The sequence below is a fragment of the Crinia signifera genome, chromosome 11, assembly GCF_055691185.1.
Source record: "Crinia signifera chromosome 11, ASM5569118v1, whole genome shotgun sequence".
Taxonomy (NCBI): domain Eukaryota; kingdom Metazoa; phylum Chordata; class Amphibia; order Anura; family Myobatrachidae; genus Crinia; species Crinia signifera.
Genome location: NC_139227.1, coordinates 70,328,756 through 70,350,928, shown reverse-complemented (window position 1 = coordinate 70,350,928; position 22,173 = coordinate 70,328,756). Strand labels below are relative to the sequence as shown.

Here is a 22,173-nt window from a genome sequence, read left to right as displayed (position 1 = left end):
ACACTTCTGCACAAAAAAAGCTACAGCAATGATGAGAAAACGGCACAGCCTTATCCTGGAACTTTTTTCTTTAATGATTCATAATGATCCTTATAAAACAATGGGCCTGATTCAGTTGATCACAAAAGCAAAATCTTTCTCAAATGGGCAAAACCATGTGCACTGCAGGTGGGGTAAATGTAACACGCATAAAGATTTACTGTGCACAGCCAAGCACAGCAATTCCAACAGAAGAGTCTGTCCATTTTCCAGGATGGCATGCCATCACCGCCGCTAAAGTGAAATTTCCTAACAAGACCTTTTCCCAAAAGGTTACACTGATATCCAGGGTTAATTTATTCCACTATAAACAAACATTCAGCTGTGAATGAAATTATTTTAGAAATTAAAAAAAGAAAACATCTTTAGATATGTAATTTCCTTTTTTTAGTTGTTCACAGAAAAAACATGAGAAAAAGCAGGTGCAATCTCTAAACAATAAGTTACCAATCAGAACACTTATAAGAAACTCTGCAATTTAACATGGAGTAAAATTGCTGTTCTTACATAATATTGGACACCATAGGCGTGCGCACATTAAGTGGGAAATTTACTAAGATGGGATTTCAATTTCAGATGGGATGTTGCTATCGGCAACCGGATACTGGGGGGAATTTACTAAGATGTGTATTCTACTTCACATGTGATGTTGCTATGGGTAACCAATCAGATCCTGTCTACTATCTTCTAGAGGGTGCTAAATAAGAAGTAGATTCTGATTGGTTGCCCATAGCAACATCACATGTGAAGTAGAATTCACATCTTAGTCAATTTCCCCCTAAGTGTTAGGGGTGCACAGGCAGGGGGGTTCATGCTGGCATCTGACAGGAGCGCGCAGGGGTGTCCGTCCGTGCCGCGGGGGTACCTGCGGCACTATGTATAAAGCTGGTGGCGGCAGCGGCGGCCCTGCAGTGATTAAGAAATAACTAGCGCTATCTGCCGGGCTATGCGGCGGTGCAGGAAGCACTTCTGATTTTGAAAACACTGGCCACACGCTGATTGGCTGAATCTCAGCCAATCAGCGTGAGGCCAGTGATTTCAAACCCAGCAGCGCTTTCCTCGCTGCCGCATAGCGCTAGTTATTTCCTATTCACTGCAGGGACCCCGCCGCCACCAGCTTTATACACAGCGCCGCAGGTACCACCGCGGCATGGACACCCCTGCCGGCTCCAGCACCTACGCTCACCTCCATGCGGGGGGCGAGGGGCGAACTGCCGCCCTCCAGTGGCCGGCGCCCTAGGCAAATGCCTAAAGCTGCCTAGTGGTGGCGCCGGCCCTGATCGCCGGCGCCGGCCCTGATCGCAGTACAAATTTGTTCTCAAAATGGGCAAAACCATGCTGCACTGCAGGTGGGGTAGATGAAACATGTATAGAGAGAGTTAGATTTGTGTAAGTTATTTTGTTTCTGCGCAGGGTAAATACTGGCTGCATTATTTTTACACTTCAATATAGATTTCAGTTTCAACACACCCCACCCAAATTTAACTCTCTCTTTCTGCACACGTCTGCCCCACTTGCAGTGCACACTTGCAGTGCACATGGTTTTGCCTATTTTGAGAACAAATTTGTACTGCGATCTGAATAAGGGCCACTGTGTAGAGTTAAGGTGTGCAGTCCAGCATCCGCCCTCCCCCCTCCCTTCCCTCCCATATATTTTTGAGGTTTTGTCAGAACATTCCTGGAGTCATGCAAAAATCATAGCTACAGTATTACAGGTCATAGTCAGCAGGATGCCAGAGTATTACACATATTTCTTATATCTTAAACACAGTCATGATTTGGAAATAAACATACTCATCTGCAAATTTCATAGTGAATGGTTTTGTATTTAAGCTGTAGCTTTCCAATCAACCAGTGTATTTTATTGTTGGGACCCAATTTAAATTCAATCCAATCTTAAAGTTCTTTGCCTATCATGTATGAATAGAATGTTAATAAGCTTAGTTTTTTTTTGCATTTAACACACATTAGAATTCCATTATTCTGTATGCATAGCATGCATCATAGCTTCAGCTGCAATACAAAATCATGGCCTGCTTAGTAATTCATGGCGCATAAAACCTGTGAGGAATGGGATACAATATATAAGTTCTTACCAAACAATAGGCACACAGGCTTGCTACAACCATTCGGTAAATGTGCTTGTATTTATAAGTAGGAAAATTCTATACTCACGTGGTCTCATCATTTTGGAATTCCACTTTCCCAGCCATTTCCAGATAGTCCTCTCCAGCTTTTGCAGTTCCTTCACTGGTCCTGTAAGGTATCACAACTTTTCCCCTTGCTCCTGATCCCCTCACGACTTTTGCCCTCATGGTGCCAACACTCTCACTCACCCGCATGCTTCCTGACTCAAAGCTAAATATACCAGCGTGATCATCATCAAATATAGTCACCGTGGCTCTTCTCCCAGTCCCCAGCCTTATTCTACCTGATCCCTCCCTCGCACCTCTTGCCCTGCGTGGATTGATCAACTGCACATAGAAATGTTCATCTTCCTCAAATACATCATCATCAATGATGCCCAGGCGTAGTTCCTTCTTAGTTTCTCCAGGCTGGAATACAAGTGTGCCCTCTGCCAACTCATAGTCTGACCCTGCATTGGCTGATCCATCTTCAGTCCTGTAATCTACCTGAACTGCCCCTTCACCATCTGCTCTCTTGCACAAGACCCACACGCTTACTGTTCCACAATTCTCAAAACATTGGTAGTGTGTGTGTTCAAATTCCAGCTCTGTGCAACGTTCCTCTTCCTCCCCTCTCCCACCACCTTCACCATCTCTGGATCCACCATCTGTCAAAGCCCTCCTTGCTTGATCGGCTGCATGCTTCTTTAGTACATTGCCTGCACCAATCATCATCCTTGTGGCCTGGATCCTATAAAATGCTCTGCTTTTTTGCTGCTGCACAAGTGCCTGGTAATTGGCCAACTCCATCAATTGTTCCATGTCTTTACCAGGATATCGTTGACGCATGTCTTTAAATACTCTGGCCATATCCCTCCGTTCCTCTTCTTCTTCTTCTTCCTCAAAATCTGTGCTTCGTTCACCTCCAGCTATTCTCAACTCCCCTACATCCTCTTGTCCCCCTGTGTCTTCTGCGCCTACCAGAACTCCTCGACTTTTGCCAGCCCTATACTTTGCTCGACCTTTCCTTCGTCCTGAGTATCGGTAAAACAACAAACGTCTATCTGCCAGCCAGGCCTGTAGAACACACACTGGGAAGAAGAAGAATGTCAGGAGAGCTTCCCACACCTCAACCTCTCCTGGAGAAGACCAAGACAATATCAGGAAAAGCCAAACATAGGCAAAAACACTCCAAAATGCAGTGACTGCAAAGACACGTGGATGACGAATGCGACGGCTCTCGCCATCAGGGACTACTGACACGCAAAGGCCTATTATCACAAACATGTTGAAGGCGGCTGAGCCTACGATGGTGCTGGGGCCCATATCACCTGCTTCGAAGCCTCTTCCAACTACCTCAATTATGGAAAGCAAAATTTCTGGAGCTGAGGAGCCTAACGCCATTAATGTTAGGTTTGAAACTGTTTCATTCCACAGACGTACACTTGTCACCGTCACCTCCCCATTTGGTCGTCGGAATGTGATCCTGCGTTCTTGTGAAGTGATGACTTCAATGGATGCCATAAAGCGATCAGCTATTATGGACATTCCCAGGAACATGTAGACAAGGGCCACAAAGTAAACTATAGCACGTGCTGCCCGATCACCTGTAGATGGAGGATGTGGTAACCATGCAGGCAGGAGAACACCATCTGCGCACTCCCCATTTTGTTCAGGGCTTGGTCCACAGGTGGAAGAGTTTGAAGAAGAAGTAGAAGCAATAAGGGTTGAAGGGAGGAGCAACAAGGAAAAAAGGAAAAACGACATGGTAGAGAGAGAAGGAAAAGGAGGGATAGGGAACTGTTGGATCACCTGAAAAAAAAAAAAAAACACATTTTGGTAATTGTGTGTGACAGTGACAAAGGTAACAAAAAATATTTTACATAAGATGAAAATTAGAAATGTGTATGTTTTGTTTTCAGCAAACCACCCTCAATTGGTTTGGTTCAAATTTGGTTTTGGGCTCATTTAAAATCATTAAAAATCGCTAAACACTGATTAAAATTAAAATAATAAAAGAAAGCAATAAAAAATTGATAAATACTGTTAAAATCATGTCATTTGGACCTGTTTACATGCAATCCAAAACCCGAGTTACAGTAGGTTTCTAAATTTGAGTTCCAAATGATAACAGCCCTGAGCCGAGACTCGGTTCCACTCGGAAACCCAAAGTGATTCTGAACTGGGACTCGGTTTGACTCAGAACCTTTACATTCAGGAAAACCAAACTGCCCATCTCTAATGAAAATGAAAGGAATATTGTTTTACATGTATAGTCTATATGGTTAAATTATACACACTAGTAGATGAGCATCTAAGAGCCAAATGTAATGACCTGTGGTCTGTAGAAAGAACAAAGATCTTGGGTGATTTATCTGCAGGATTTAAAGCCCAGCTGATTTGGCTTAAAGTTGCCACCTAAATGTATGAAGTCTGAGATATTTGCGCAAGCTACAGGCTATTACATTTGTCCCTAGATGTACAGTATATAGTAACAGAACAGAGGGGGTTTAAAGGCTAAAAAATGTCTACAGTCTTATGCTGGGTACACACCAGGACGACTAGGGCCCGATCCCCTCAATCTAGATCCAATTCCGACCAATTGGATGTAGATTGTGTGCTGATTGGGCCCTTTTCTGTCCTGGTGTGGACCGATACCGATCCGATGCGCGGTCCCGCGGGTCGGTCGGTCGTTATTGAGATCCTACCTGCTGCAGGTAGGATCTCAATGACGACCATACAGCCGGGTGCGGGTCGCCATCGGATCGGACCCGCTCACGGTGCACATCGTGAGTGGGTCATGCCCCCCCGCGTCACCGTGAGCGGGTCGGACGAGACACTGACGACCCGCTCACGATGTGCATCGTGAGCGGGTCGCCCTGGTGTGTACCCTACATCCCTAAATGATTAGCAAAATATACAAAAATTATTCCATTTATCTCCTGGTCTGTTTCCTTTCATCATTGCTCCTCCTTCACAAACACTAATGAGGCCTGCATCATTGTTTTCAGGTAATCTCTGAGGCACGTATATTATTAGAGTTGTTTGGGAGTACAGTGCCACACTGCATACAAATGAACAGGTCTTGACCTATTTCCTTGGTAGTTTTTTTGTGTTCTGCTGTGTTTCATATGTTAACATAAAAAATGCACATATGGCCAGCACGGGCAGTGTAATGGTTATCATTTACTGCCTCACAGCACTGAGGTAATGGGTAATAGTGTGTCGAGCGCAATGAGACACTGTGCCCGAAGCATGGCGAGCTAAGCGAGCCATATGAGGGGACGTGGTACAATTATACAGTGTACATGTCGATATAGGTCGACATAGACACCAAATAATGAAAACCTCCCACGTTGTCCGCATTCGTGTCGACCATGCCCATGTCGATATAAAGCATATGTCGACATTTTGTCAATGTCGGCCTAGGGTATGTCAACCATTCTTAGGTGTTGACCTAGTCAATGTCGATGATTAGTGGTCGACGTAGTGACTGTCGACTTAGACATTGTCTATCTCTTCTCAACCTTTTATTTTGCGTATAATCCCTGAATGAACTGAATGATAAACATTGCACCTCCTATAGGGCCAGATCCATTTTATCAAAAGTGATAAAATGGAGAGTGATAAACAACAAGCTAATCAGCTCCTGCCTGACATCTTTCAAACACAGTATGTGACATGGCATGTAGGAGCTGATTGGCTGGCTGTTTATCACTCTCCATTTTATCACTTTTGAAACTTGAAAAGTGCATTTGGCCCTCGGTGTGCGGGGTATGTACTGAATATATTAAATTGAGTTTATGTGTATGTGTAATCCTGACAGACCCAGAGCAAGGCTATACAGGTTATAAATGACAGATGGAGAAAATCCCTCTTCTGAGAGCACCAATGACAGACTGCGGGCCTCTCCTGGGTCTATGAATGACATCTTTTCCCTGACAATGACAGTGAAGGAATTCCCCAACAGACGTTTTTATTTAAAGATAGGAGCGGATCCAGCTAGACAGTGCATTGTTGAACATCTTGAATACAGTGCACAAAATGGTAGGTGTGTGTGTGTGTTTGGGAATTTCCTGGCTCAACTTTAATGTTACACACTGGAGTGACATTGGGGTGATTTGCTTTTACCTATCAACAAAGCATCTACATCGTCTTGTGTGTACGGGTGATTTGCACACTCCCACGTCACATGTGACACCGTCTGGTTGACCATGCTGCACGGCCAACTGGGTGATTTGGAATGCAATCTGGAGTATAATATTTTGGCACTTATTCTGGTTCACTTGCAAAGACAAATTCCTTCTCAAACGGACAAAAATTAACATAATGGTGCGTAATGTCTAAAAACCGAGCTGTGATAACAATAAGATCTTGGGACCTGGGGTACACAAACTGACATGGTTGTCATCTCCTAAAATGGAAGTCGTCAATATATTTTTATCAGCCCCTAAAATAAACCCAGTTATTTGTCTCAATACTATCTGTGCACTGTAAACTCTCCATAATTATTTAAGTTTATGACCCAATCAGTCATTAAAATAAACATTTCAGTGTAATCTAGCTGGAGACCCTTAATCATATACCAATGCTACATACACTACATCTATAAGCTTCTATCTTCCTTAAGTACCATATTGCCTACCTTCCTTCATCTAGCTCTGCCTCTTATACTGTGGCAAGCCTTTCTGTATGTACTTCACCAACAGACAAAGGGCCAGATGTACCAAACTTCAAAAGTGAGAAAACGGAGAGTGATAAACAGCCAGCCAATCAGCTCCTGTCTGACAGTTTTCAAACACAGTCTGTGACATTGCAGGTAGGAGCTGATTGGCTGGCTGTTTAGGACTCTCCATTTGATCACTTTTGAAGCTTAGTGCATATGGCCCACAATCTGTCTGCATTGCTTTCCCATAGGGTCTCTTCCCACAGGGCCTGTCAATAGATTCTGTATGCACAGAAATCTAGATGCACGCGGACCCTGAACTGAAATGTTCCTCACATTTTGGCCCCATAGAAATTTCAGACATTGTCACACACTTGACCACTATGACCCTTGTAGAGTCTTCACACCCACGGACAATGAAATCCAAATAGATTATCGGTAAAATCCCTGATACAGTTTTGTTATACAGTTTGACAACGCATTTAATGCTTGCTAAGCATTTTGAAGTCTAAGACCTAAGTCTATCAAGTTCAACCTATACGATCTCCTGCGATGACCCCGATAAGATTTAAATGAGCCGAATAAGGCTATTGCTTATGTATACACCAGGATCCCTGACGACTGGAATACTGAGTACATTACAGTTCCGGTGAATTATGGTTATATCCTTGTATTCTTTTTTTCAGCTAGAATTCATCTAACCCTTTTTTAAATGTCTCCATTGAGTCTACCATCACAACATTCTCAGACAGAGTATTCCATAACTGCCCTTACTGTGAAGAAGCCCTTCCTTCACTTGGTATGAAACTTCATCTCCTCTAATCTCAAAGAATGACCACAAGATCACTTATTCTGTCCTTGATGAATTAAAGGAGCCCACTTCCATTACCAAAAATACAGAGGGACTCCTCATTCTATCGCCTATACCTAATTAGTTCCCATTCTATGCCTAGAAAACTGTGGCATAAAGAGGGACCATAAGATATAGTCCCTATCCTATGTCCAACACTCCTAGGGAGAGAACCCCAAAGTTTGTCTCTGATACAAGGTGCTGACCCAGCCCTGCGATGTTTATCGGGTCCTATCCTTTGCTGAAATAATGATGGTGCCTTTACTCTATCACTACAGGTTTATCTGTCCAATCGTTGTCATGCTAAGAAAACCCCTGCCTGACCTACTAAGGAACCTTCAAATTATCCCTGGAACGTTGAGAGAGCCCATATTATATGTTTAACTCGCAGAAGGTGCCCCTATACACATTCTGACACACTGGAATTCTGGACACATTGAGGGTACACCACCCTAACCCTAAAACTCTAGGCATCTTCCATGTGACATAATGAATAAAAAAATACCAATTCTGTTCCTACTTCCTCAGGGATCCCTGTCCAATGCTTGACACACAGAAAGAGACCATTGATTATATAAGAGTGAATCTTTGGAAATAACCTTAAGGAGAAGCCCTGTTCAGTCCATGACATTGACGATCTGAGGCATCTCCTGCCCTGCCATCGTCTTTCGCATAAAAAGAGAAAACATGTCAATGATTAACCGTGTTCTACTCTGGTACTCACACACACTACAAAGCACAACACTGAGGAGACAATATCCCACATATGACACTGACATATGAAGAGGCCCTACCTCCACACCTGACACAAGGAAGTCCCTGACACTTAGCAACTGAGGGAATCCCACCTCTACCTCAAACACTGACAAACCTAGCAAACGCTTTTCCCAGGCATGACACCAACATACTGAGAGATTCTAAATTATTTCCAGACACCAATGTACAAGGCAAACATTTGTTCCATAGAATACACCAACATTCTGATTGATTTCCGATTCTACCCATATACTGACAAAGCTATAACACTGTGCCAACGCTTGACACCGATACACTGAGGGATTCCGAATTCTACCCAAACACTGACATACAAAGAAAACATGTTTCCCAAGCGTGACAGTGACTTGTTGTCTCTCATATGGACATAATGATAGACTCTTATAAGTCTCGGCCAACAAAATAGAGAAGTCAAGACAGACAGTGATATTTCGTCAGGATCCTCAGTCTACCATGCTCATGACAAGTAAACCCCTAACCTGATATATTTGGGGAGCCCTCAAAAAACATATTTTCATTTGACATTTCTCATACTGACTTTTCTGATCCAAGTAAGCCCCTTCCCTACAAGTGACACTGTCACACTGAGTGATTCCTGTCCCATGGAATATTCTTGCAAATTAGAATGACAACCCATATTTTATGTGACACTGACATGCTGAGGAACCACCTGTCCAATGTCTGACAATGACATACTGAAATAACTCCTTCTTAATGCTTGACACTGACTTATTGCAGGAGCCCCTTTTCTACGCCTGATCCTGACATTCTGCACAACCGCCTGCCCCAATGCTGACACTGATGAACTGAGGAAGCCCTTTGCCTATCTGGGAGCAGTCTGTGTACCACTGACTGCCTGAGAGAGCTTCCCCTGTCACATACTTTGAAAGCTACTTGTGTGTGACACAGACAGGTTGATTGATGCCCCTCACTGTACCTGAAGTACTGACAGACTTCTCTCACTGTGCTATTGTAAAACTGAGCTGTCTCATTCTGTGACATTTCTATCCCTCCACCATTGTGTTCATTTATATTATAAGTCCTTTTGCCTCTATTTCAGATCTCTTTACCTATAGGTAGTTAACACTGTAATGGACGTAGGCGGTTTTCTTACTGAATTCATTCTTTCCCTGAATAATAAGCTTATAATCTGCTCAGTCTGCCGTGTCCCATGTCTCTCAGAATCTCTTTCTGACACTCTCTCAGCTATAAGTTGGCTAATTCCTCACCCTCATCCCTGTATCTTCCTCACATTTTCCTTAGTTAATTAGCTTTCTATGTGTGGATGTGTCTCTCGTGATCTCCGCTAGCGCCTAACGTCCCTCTCATTCCCTGACCCACTATCCTAACCCAGCTGGTCTTTTTGTATACTTCTATCTATTTCCCTTGCTCAACCTTTTGTCTATTTCAGTCAATTACCCCTTCTCACCTCCTTTCTCTCCATCCCCTTCTCCGTATCCGCACCTGGCTCTCTCCTATACAAGATTCCTCGATAATTCCCATAATACTGGGGGTTTATTGATTCACTTTCCCCCTCTCCTCTGCTTATACTGCAGACCTCCTCCCCACCCTTCCACTCTTCCCTCTCCCCCAAAATTTGCAAAGAGTCATCACCTTGTGCATCCACCGTTGTGCATCCCCCTTTCAGCTGCTCGGCAAGCTGGCATGTGTGAGAGCAAGCATGTGTGAGGAGAATATAAGTCTGCTAGCATGTGAATAGGCATGAGTGTATGCGTCTCTGTCAGTGCCACACAAAAAAATCTCGGTGTCCCTGTATACTGCAGCTATGAGCATATACACACACACACACACACACACACACACTGCACTGTGAGGAGGGAGAGGAGGGGAAGCGAGAGTGTGAGATAGAGGAGTGTAGGAATGGAAGGGAAGGATGGCAGAGACGGAGAATGTATGTGTGTGAAAAGGAGGGGGTGAGAATAGGGACTATATATACGTGAAAGAGACAAGAGCGTGGGAAAAGAGAGTAACAATGTATGTATTTTATATTATGGAATATAATACAGCTCTAGCTGCTGTACCAATCTATGGCAATATACACACATGCACACACAATGTATAAGATCCTGGATATACTGTAACCTATCCTAGTGTATCTATGCAGTATACTATATGTACGTAGAGAATGTATATCAGCAGATTTGTATGCTGATCCAAGCACACGCATTGGATGATAACCCTATGCAGACTGATACACTCTCTCTCTCTCTCCTATATACATGCAGTCAATCTCCATATGCACAAAGTCAATTTCAAATCCAGCTTATAAATGAGACCATTTTCCCCTGACAGTGACTGTAACAGGCGTGACAGGATTTATATCAGGCATTAATCCTTTGCCTGCCAGGGTATCATTTAACCTTTCACCTGCCACAGCATGACTTTACCCTCTATTGCAGCATGATTTATTGACACGTCCTACGCAGCATGGAGTAATCGTATGACCCCATGTCTCTCATAGTGTCCCTTATCCCCTCTAGTACCCCAGCATCCCGGCATTAGGTGATTCGCAGCATCAGTTAACCTGTCCTCAATGTAGCACAGCGTGATATAACCCCTCTTCTCTGACAACACATTTCTACCCCCTCCCAAAGCATCACTTAGCGCCTTCCAACACATTGTGTAATTCTTATTTTCGTATAGCTACATTTTATGGCGTATCAAAACTTCCTTCCACCGCATCAGACATTTCACAGCTTACTTAACCCTTCAAGCACCAAAGCCTTATTTACTTTCTGGCAAGTATTCTGGCTTGCACATGATTATGTAATGGCATCGCTAAACACATTATCTATTTAAACGGTCACTAATTACAGCACATATTAAAGTCTTGCCAAAAATGTGTCTCTCCTAACACAGCATCTTTTAACCCCTCATCTACTAAAGCAGTAAGTATTCTCTTTCATTCTGTTTAACCTCTCTCCTGCCAGATTATGTTGTTACAAACGCCACCCCCCACTTGTCTCAGCATCTGCTGATGTGTCTATCTATGCTGTATTAGCACATGCTTGACACCAACGTATCTGACAGAACAGCACTTTGCCCCTTTATGCTAAAGCATCAGTTTCCACTTCATCAATGAACTTCCAGGTCAACCATTTAAAACGGGCTCAAAGAAAACAGAGGAATGTACTTTTAATTGGATAACCTGGAGGCTCTAGAATATGCTGGATGTAATTTTGCATAGTTGCCAACAACTGAATATAATAAGCATTTTCTTCTGGATAAATGCATAAATATGTCATTAGAAGGATGGGGTCTTGAGATATGCATTGTGATTTGCAATCTTAATATCATTACAATTGCTTTTTTTAGTAGAAATAAATAATTGGAATTGAATCTTATGCATGTAATATAACAATTCCCCCTTGGCAATACCAACATGTTACTTGGTACTGGAGTCAATTTGGTTACTTGGTACTGGAGTCAATTTGATTTTGACGTGTGAATGATTGCCGCTTTAGAAAAACCTGGAGATTTCTTACCAAATCTCTCACTTTCTGAATCTCTCATCCTATTAACCCCTTCCCGACATTTGACGTACATTTACGTCATGGTCGGGAAGTACTTCCCGACACATGGCGTAAATGTACGTCATGGCTTGTAACTGTCACCGCGTCTATAGACGCGGTGACAGTTTCAACATGTCTGCTGTCCCTGACGGAGGTGATTGGTGCTGTAAAGTACAGCACCAATCACCGCGGGGTGTAAGGGTGACACTGGTGTCACCCCACCTCACCCCGCCCGCCCCCAAAGGCCGTGATTGGTTCGTCGGACCGACGGACCAATCACAGCCAAGGAGGGGGATTTAAACTAACGGTGACTGCACTGCAGACGCCATTCCGGTCTGGAATTGCGTGCAGTGCGGTCACCGTGCCTAGCTGCCGCAGTATACTGACCTGAACCGAGCAAAATACTTACCTGATCACTGCTTCATCACTGCTTGTAGTGTGCTGGATGCTTCCTGGATCCTGTTACTACTTGTGACTTCCTGTGTTGTGAACTTGTGCTGCTGCAGTGTAATAGCGTTAGATAGAGAGAGATAGATAGAGAGAGATAGAGAGATAGAGAGAGATAGTGTCAGAGAGTGCTATATTTTGTGCTGCTGCAGTGTGATTTAGTTATAGATAGAGAGATAGAGAGAGAGAGAGATATAGAGAGATAGTGACAGATTGTGCTATATATTTTTTATATAACTGACTGCTGCCCCCCCTTTTGTGCTGATCAGTATAAATTAACTGATCAGCAACTTTTTGGGGGCGCAGGTTTTTTTTTATATATATATATATACCTGTCAGTGCTGCTGCTGCAGTGTCATAGAGTGATAGATAGTGAGAGATAGAGAGATAGAGAGAGATAGTGACAGAGAGTGATAGAGACTGCTATATTTTGTGTCTGCTGCCCCCCTTTTGTGCACCCCCAGCAACTTTTTGGGGGTGCAGGGGTTATTTTTCATATATATAACTGTCAGTGCTGCTGCTGCAGTGTCATAGAGTGATAGATAGTGAGAGATAGAGAGATAGAGAGAGATAGTGACAGAGAGTGATAGAGAGTGCTAAATTTTGTGTCTGCTGCCCCCGCCTTTTGTGCTGATCACTATATCTGAGGTGATCAGCAACTTTTTGGGGGTGCAGATGTTTTTTTTTTTTTTATATATATACCTGTCAGTTGCTGCCAGTTGCACTGTCAGTTGCACCAAAGGTTGTGCACCTGCTGCCCCTCACTGGTAATCAGTGTCGCATCACTGATCACCTTTTTTTTTTTTTGAGGCTGCTGTGGGGTCTTTTTTTAATTTTTTTTTTACACACACTGTGATTTTGTGGGTGTCCTGTGGCCACTGTGCGCTGATCAGTGACGTACATCACTGATCAGCTTTTTCGGCACAGGGTTGATCTTTTTTTTTTTTTTTGATCAAATTCCTGTTGCCTTTGAGCGCTGTTCAGTGACGGACGTTACTGACCAACATCTGTGCTCAATTTTTGGCGCAGGACCTTTTTTTTTAACCCCTTCAATTTTTTTTTTTTTAACCCCTTCAATTTTTTTTTTTTTAACCCCTTCAATTTTTTTTTTTGTATAAAGTATTTTTTTTTTCTGCACTACATACACACTACACACTACATACCCCCCGGGTTGAAATAAAGTTTGTACCCCCCCCTACACTATACACGTGTTGAAACATTTCACTACCAGTAACACAAAAATAAAAATGGCATCCCAAATGTCATCCCAAATGTCATCCCAGTCATCCAGAAGAATGTATTCAGCGGAGGAGGCATATGCCATGCTTGCCTCTGACTCTGACACAGCCAGTGATGCAAGCGGGGAATTTGAAGGCTTCGTCTTAAGCTCCTCTTCCTCCTCTAGTGATGAGGGACCCCCTCAAAGACGCCCCCGTAGAGCAGCTGAGACCCCCCCCCCCAATAATTGATCTCGTATGGACCCCACCACCAGACAATTTTGAGCCCCAGGTTCCTGAGTTTTTGGCCATGCCAGGAATCCAATTTGATTCCACAGGTCTCAGAGAAATTGACTTTTTCAAATTATTTTTCTCTGATGATTTTATAAATTTAATGGTGGACCAAACTAATTTATATGCCCAGCAGTTTATTGCTCAAAACCCCACGTCATCATTTGCTAGGTGGACCCCTGTAGATGCAGTAGAGATGATGACGTTTTGGGGTCTGGTGTTTCATATGGGCATAGTAAAAAAGCCAGAAATTAGGCAATATTGGAGTACAGATGTTCTGTACAGCACCCCATTTTACCGTATGGCCATGCCCCCGGCTCGATTTGAGACGATCCTTAAATTTTTGCATTACAACGATAATGCACAGTGCCCACCCAGAGATGATCCCACCTTTGACCGGCTATTCAAAGTCAGGCCGGTCATTGATCATTTCAGTGCCAAATTTGAAGAGATGTACATCCCAGATAAATTCATTTGCATAGACGAGTCCCTTATACATTTTAAAGGAAGGGTTAAATTCCGCCAGTACCTTCCCAGTAAGAGGGCAAGGTATGGCATAAAAATGTATAAGCTGTGTGAAAGCACCTCAGGGTACACCCACAGGTTTAGGGTATATGAAGGGAAGGATTCAAGAATTGAACCGCCAGAATGCCCCCCCTCCCTCGTAGGTGTTAGTGGAAAAATTGTCTGGGATTTAGTGCACCCCTTCCTGGATAAAGGTTATCACCTCTATGTGGATAACTTTTACACCAGCATCCCCCTGTTTAAGGCCCTTGGTTCAAGAGGTACAGCAGCTTGCGGTACTGTGCGCAAGAACCAAAGAGGCCTCCCAAAAACGCACATTGCCCAAGTAATGAGAAGGGGTGAAAGCAGGGGAATATGCACCGAATATATGTTGTTGGTCAAATATAAGGACAAGAGGGATGTCCTTATACTGACAACAATTCACGGAGACAGTACCACCTCCGTCCCTGTACGAGGTACCAGTACCCACACCTCAAAACCTAATTGTATCCTGGATTACAATAGGTACATGGGCGGAGTGGATCTTTCAGATCAGGTACTGAAGCCGTACAGTGCCCTGCGGAAAACAAAAATCTGGTACAAGAAGCTGGCCGTGTATATCATCCAGATGGCACTGTATAACGCTTACGTGCTATTCCGTTCTACCGGCCAAAGGGGGACATTTATGCACTTTCAAGAGGAAGTCATAAAGGGCCTAGTATTTGGGAACCAGCAGGCAGAGGGCCCCAGTACTTCTAGTACTGGCCCCCGTATTGTACCAGGGCAGCATTTTCTTGATGAAATCCCCTCCACTGGAAAAAAGGGCAGGACACAAAAAAGGTGCAAAGTTTGCTATAAAAAGGGAATAAGAAAGCAAACTATTTTCCAGTGTGACACTTGCCCCGACAAACCCGGCCTATGTATAAAGGAGTGTTTTAAAATATACCACACATCTATGGATTTTTAGGTTCATCATTTCACCGTGCTTCGGGGGTCTTGCTAATGCCACATAGCACCCACCATTCATTCCACCAGAATCTGAGCCGCAAAATCCAAAAATCACTCCTTCCCTTCTGAGTCCTGCCATGCACCCAAATGGTATTTTTTGGTCACATGTGAGGCATTGCCATACTCGGGAGAAATTGGGGAACAGATTTTGGGGTGCTTTTTCTCCTTCATACCTTATGAAAATGAAAAATTTTGAGCCAGAACTGCATTTTTGTGTAAAAAAATGTAATTTTTCATTTTCACTGCCCAGTTGTATCAAAATTGGTGAAACCCCTGGGGGTTTGAAATGTACACTATACCCCTAGATGAATTCCCTGAGGGGTGTAGTTTGCAAAATGGGGTCACTTGTGGGGGGGTTCCACTGTATTGGTGCTTTGGGGGTCTTGCTAATGCGACATAGCACCCACCAACATTCCACCAGAATTTGTGCTGCAAAATCCAAATATCACTCCTTCCCTTCTGAGTCCTGCCACTTTTTGGTCACACATGAGGCATTGCCGTACTCGGGAGAAATTGGGGCACAGATTTTGGGGTGCTTTTTCTCCTTCATACCTTCTGAAAATGAAAAATTTTGAGCCAGAACTGCATTTTTGTGTAAAAAAATGTAATTTTTCATTTTCACTGCCCAGTTGTATCAAAATTGGTGAAACCCCTGGGGGTTTGAAATGTACACTATACCCCTAGATGAATTCCCTGAGGGGTGTAGTTTGCAAAATGGGGTCACTTGTGGGGTGGTTCCACTGTATTGGTGCTTTGGGGGTCTTGCTAATGCGACATAGCACCCACCAACATTCCACCAGAATTTGTGCTGCAAAATCCAAATATCACTCCTTCCCTTCTGAGTCCTGACACTTTTTGGTCACACATGAGGCATTGCCGTACTCGGGAGAAATTGGGGCACAGATTTTGGGGTGCTTTTTCTCCTTCATACCTTCTGAAAATGAAAAATTTTGAGCCAGAACTGCATTTTTGTGTAAACAAAATGTAATTTTTCATTTTCACTGCCCAGTTGTATCAAAATTGGTGAAACCCCTGGGGGTTTGAAATGTACACTATACCCCTAGATGAATTCCCTGAGGGGTGTAGTTTGCAAAATGGGGTCACTTGTGGGGGGGTTCCACTGTATTGGTGCTTTGGGGGTCTTGCTAATGCGACATAGCACCCACCAACATTCCACCACCAAAAATCACTCCTTCCCTTCTGAGTCCTGCCATGCACCCAACTGGTATTTTTTGGTCACATATGAGGCATTGCCATACTCGGGAGAAATTGGGGCACAGATTTTGGGGTGCTTTTTCTCCTTCATACCTTATGAAAATGAAAATTTTTGAGCCAGAACTGCATTTTTGTGTAAAAAAATGTAATTTTTCATTTTCACTGCCCAGTTGTATCAAAATTGGTGAAACCCCTGGGGGTTTGAAATGTACACTATACCCCTAGATGAATTCCCTGAGGGGTGTAGTTTGCAAAATGGGGTCACTTGTGGGGGGGTTCCACTGTATTGGTGCTTGGGGGGTCTTGCTAATGCAACATAGCACCCACCAACATTCCACCAGAATCTGAGCTGCAAAATCCAAAAATCACTCCTTCCTTTCTGAGTCCTGCCATGCACCCAAATGGTATTTTTTGGTCACATGTGAGGCATTGCCGTACTCGGGAGAAATTGGGGCACAGATTTTGGGGTGCTTTGTCTCCTTCATTCCTTGTGAAAATGAAAAATTTTGAGCCAGAACTGCATTTTTGTGTAAAAAATGTAATTTTGCATTTGCACAGCCCAGTTGTATCAAAATTGGTGAAACCCCTGGGGGTTTGAAATGTACACTATACCCCTAGATGAATTCCCTGAGGGGTGTAGTTTGCAAAATGGGGTCACTTGTGGGGGGGTTCCACTGTATTGGTGCTTGGGGGGTCTTGCTAATGCGACATAGCACCCACCAAAATTCCACCAGAATCTGAGCTGCAAAATCCAAAAATCACTCCTTCCCTTCTGAGTCCTGCCATGCACCCAAATGGTATTTTTTGGTCACATGTGAGGCATTGCCGTACTCGGGAGAAATTGGGGCACAGATTTTGGGGTGCTTTTTCTCCTTCATACCTTATGAAAATGAAAAATGTTGAGCCAGAACTGCATTTTTGTGTAAAAAAATGTAATTTTTTATTTTCACTGCCCAGTTGTATCAAAATTGGTGAAACCCCTGGGGGTTTGAAATGTACACTATACCCCTAGATGAATTCCCTGAGGGGTGTAGTTTGCAAAATGGGGTCACTTGTGGGGGGGTTCCACTGTATTGGTGCTTTGGGGGTCTTGCTAATGCGACATAGCACCCACCAACATTCCACCAGAATTTGTGCTGCAAAATCCAAATATCACTCCTTCCCTTCTGAGTCCTGACACTTTTTGGTCACACATGAGGCATTGCCGTACTCGGGAGAAATTGGGGCACAGATTTTGGGGTGCTTTTTCTCCTTCATACCTTCTGAAAATGAAAAATTTTGAGCCAGAACTGCATTTTTGTGTAAACAAAATGTAATTTTTCATTTTCACTGCCCAGTTGTATCAAAATTGGTGAAACCCCTGGGGGTTTGAAATGTACACTTTACCTCTAGATGAATTCCCTGAGGGGTGTAGTTTGCAAAATGGGGTCACTTGTGGGGGGGTTCCACTGTATTGGTGCTTTGGGGGTCTTGCTAATGCGACATAGCACCCACCAACATTCCACCACCAAAAATCACTCCTTCCCTTCTGAGTCCTGCCATGCACCCAACTGGTATTTTTTGGTCACATATGAGGCATTGCCATACTCGGGAGAAATTGGGGCACAGATTTTGGGGTGCTTTTTCTCCTTCATACCTTATGAAAATGAAAAATTTTGAGCCAGAACTGCATTTTTGTGTAAAAAAATGTAATTTTTCATTTTCACTGCCCAGTTGTATCAAAATTGGTGAAACCCCTGGGGGTTTGAAATGTACACTATACCCCTAGATGAATTCCCTGAGGGGTGTAGTTTGCAAAATGGGGTCACTTGTGGGGGGTTCCACTGTATTGGTGCTTGGGGGGTCTTGCTAATGCAACATAGCACCCACCAACATTCCACCAGAATCTGAGCTGCAAAATCCAAAAATCACTCCTTCCTTTCTGAGTCCTGCCATGCACCCAAATGGTATTTTTTGGTCACATGTGAGGCATTGCCGTACTCGGGAGAAATTGGGGCACAGATTTTGGGGTGCTTTGTCTCCTTCATTCCTTGTGAAAATGAAAAATTTTGAGCCAGAACTGCATTTTTGTGTAAAAAATGTAATTTTGCATTTGCACAGCCCAGTTGTATCAAAATTGGTGAAACCCCTGGGGGTTTGAAATGTACACTATACCCCTAGATGAATTCCCTGAGGGGTGTAGTTTGCAAAATGGGGTCACTTGTGGGGGGGTTCCACTGTATTGGTGCTTGGGGGGTCTTGCTAATGCGACATAGCACCCACCAAAATTCCACCAGAATCTGAGCTGCAAAATCCAAAAATCACTCCTTCCCTTCTGAGTCCTGCCATGCACCCAAATGGTATTTTTTGGTCACATGTGAGGCATTGCCGTACTCGGGAGAAATTGGGGCACAGATTTTGGGGTGCTTTTTCTCCTTCATACCTTATGAAAATGAAAAATGTTGAGCCAGAACTGCATTTTTGTGTAAAAAAATGTAATTTTTCATTTTCACTGCCCAGTTGTATCAAAATTGGTGAAACCCCTGGGGGTTTGAAATGTACACTATACCCCTAGATGAATTCCCTGAGGGGTGTAGTTTGCAAAATGGGGTCACTTGTGGGGGGGTTCCACTGTATTGGTGCTTTGGGGGTCTTGCTAATGCGACATAGCACCCACCAACATTCCACCACCAAAAATCACTCCTTCCCTTCTGAGTCCTGCCATGCACCCAACTGGTATTTTTTGGTCACATATGAGGCATTGCCATACTCGGGAGAAATTGGGGCACAGATTTTGGGGTGCTTTTTCTCCTTCATACCTTATGAAAATGAAAATTTTTTAGCCAGAACTGCATTTTTGTGTAAAAAAATGTAATTTTTAATTTTCACTGCCCAGTTGTATCAAAATTGGTGAAACCCCTGGGGGTTTGAAATGTACACTATACCCCTAGATGAATTCCCTGAGGGGTGTAGTTTGCAAAATGGGGTCACTTGTGGGGGGGTTCCTAAATTTTAGCATCTTATGGTGCCTAGAAACCTACATGGTGCCTAAAAAATAATCTCATAAAAAGGAGGCTCCAAAATCAAGTAGGTGCTCCTTCTATTATGAATCCTGTGGTTTGGTCAACGTGCACACTAGGGCCACATATAGGATATTTTTGAAAAAAAAGAATTGGGGGAATCAATTTTTAGTCACATTTCTCTAGTAAAATGTACTGTGTTCCTTAGAAAAATGTATTAAAATTGCAAATCTGCAAAAAAAATGAAATTTTTAAATTTCACCTACACTTTGTTTTAATTCCTGTGAAACACCTAAAGGGTTAACAAACTTCCAAAATGCTGTTTTGAATACTGTGAGGGGTGCAGTTTTTGAAATGGTATCATTTATGGGGGTGTCTCACATACAAGTCCCTCAAAGTCACATCAGAACTGAACTGGTCCCTAAAAAAATCAGTGTTTGAAATTTTCTTGAAAATTTGAGAATTTGCTATTCATATTGTAAGCCTCCTAGTGTCCAAAAAAATTAAAAGGAAGTTGAAATAATGATGGAAACATAAAGTAGACATATGGTCTATGTTAGTTATTAACTATTTTGAGTGGTATGATTATTTGTCTCACAAGCAGAAAATTTAACATTTTGCAAATTGCTAAATTTTCCATTTTTTTACGACATTTTGGTATTTTTCACAAAAAAACACAGACTGTATCGACCCAAATTTACCACTAATTTGAAGTACAATGTGTCACGGAAAAACAACACATTGAGTAATTTTCGCCCGCTTTTCAGATTTGATCCAATGGAAAAAACAACATTAATTATAAATCATCACCGGCCGGATATAAAAACACTAAAAACCGTGGTTACAAACAGATATTATAAGTATAGTTAGCACTGGCAGCTGTAAGTTCAGAAAACTTTATCTCCTTTTTGAACATTAGCAGCATGAATTTTTGTGCACATAAACAGCAGGATCTTATTGCAAGCAGTTAGTATAAAGCTGTGTATACACGGGCGCTATATATTTCTCAGTGTCTCCTTTTCATCAGCGACCAGAGATGGTCGCTGATGAAAGGGAACCTCTGCCGGGGGGGCAGTAGAGGGAATCAGCTGGTCGGAGGAGCAAGCTCCTCCGACCAGCGATCATAAGGGGGCTAAAATAGGGAGCGTGCACCCGATGATTTATTGCCGGTGCACACTCCAATCGCTGGCAATATGGCCGCTCAGTGGCTCAATGGCTCTCCAGGAAGTCAGTCTTGCCTCCCACAGTGCTATACAGGCTGCTAGTGCTTTATCCTATTTGCAGCCTTATCCGGATTGAGGTACCTGGTTTAGAGTATCCCTGGCCAGTGGTGGTTTAAATGCTCATACAACACATATATATCAGGGTATATGGTCCGGCACTCGCTTTCTCAAAGGAGTGGTGCTGCGGTGCCTTCCCCAGGATACTAGGTCCAATATGTAGCGTGGGAATGAGGGCGGCACTCTTCAGTCTTGTTTGATGCAAGTAAAAAGTAAGTAAAGTAAAAAAGTAAAAGAGATGAGCGGCGGGCACTTTTTCGGGTTTTGGTTTTGGATCTGGATCTCCCTTCGTGTTTTGGATCTGGATTGGTTTTGGAAAAACCACCCTTGCGAGTTTTGGTTTTGGATCTGGATTTTGTTTTGGAAAAAATGCAAAAAAAAAAAAAAAGATTTTGGGCCTAAAGTATTATTAAGCTCAACAACATCAATTTCCACTCATTTCTAGTCAATTTGGATCACTTCACAGCTCACAAAATTGTTTTTATTGACTGTAGTTGGGCCAAAAGTTTATACCGAGGTAACTGGATGACTAAGCTAGGCGACAGCAGTGGGCATCCCATACATGTGGACCTTACACTTCCAACCTGGCACATCTTGGAAGCAGAGCAGCACTGCAGGGGCAGACAGGGTAGCATTTTAATAAACTACCCCCCAAAAAAGAGCAAAAAATACAAAGAGGTGCAAGATGAAATTGTCCTTGGGCCCTCCCACCTACCCTTATGTTTCATACAGGACATGCACAGTTTAACAAACCAATCATTTCAGCGACAGGGACTTCAGCGGCAGGGACTGTCATATGTGGCTGAAATGATTGGTTTGTTTGGGCCCCCACAAAGCAAGCTGGCAATGGGCATTGCACAAACGGGCTTTACAAGATGTCATTTTTAAAAAAGAAAAAAATGTTCCAAAGACAATGAATATATGCCGTCACACTGGACAATGGATATATGCCGTCACACTGGACACTGGATATATGCAGTCACACTGGACACTGGACACAGCCCATTACACTGGACACTGGATATAGTCCGTCACACTGGACACTGGATGTTGTCCGTCACACTGGACACTAGATATATGCCGTCACACTGGACACTAGATATAGTCCGTCACACTGGACAGTAGATATATGCCGTCACACTGGACACAGCCCGTTACACTGGACACTGGATACAGCCCGTCACACAGTCCCTGGACAATGGACACAGCCCCTGGACAATGGAC

General features: G+C 43.3%; 1 protein-coding gene across 3 annotated transcripts in view; it reads right to left on the bottom strand.

Moving 5' to 3' along the window:
* LOC146045152 (sodium/calcium exchanger 1-like) overlaps window positions 1–10,332 on the bottom strand; it is an 82,309-nt gene extending 71,977 nt beyond the window's left edge. For 2 of the 3 annotated variants that reach the window (XM_083163848.1, XM_083163850.1), the window contains exons 1-2: window positions 9,885–9,995; window positions 2,215–3,977 (exon numbers count right to left, since the gene is read on the bottom strand). In XM_083163848.1, the coding sequence (XP_083019974.1) occupies window positions 2,215–3,977; window positions 9,885–9,899 (1,778 nt within the window). In that variant the 5' untranslated portion in view covers window positions 9,900–9,995. Of the gene's footprint in view, window positions 1–2,214; window positions 3,978–9,884; window positions 9,996–10,069 lie in introns of those variants that run through there. The other variant, XM_083163849.1, reaches the window with a different exon arrangement.
* Between the last annotated feature and the right edge of the window lie 11,841 nt (window positions 10,333–22,173).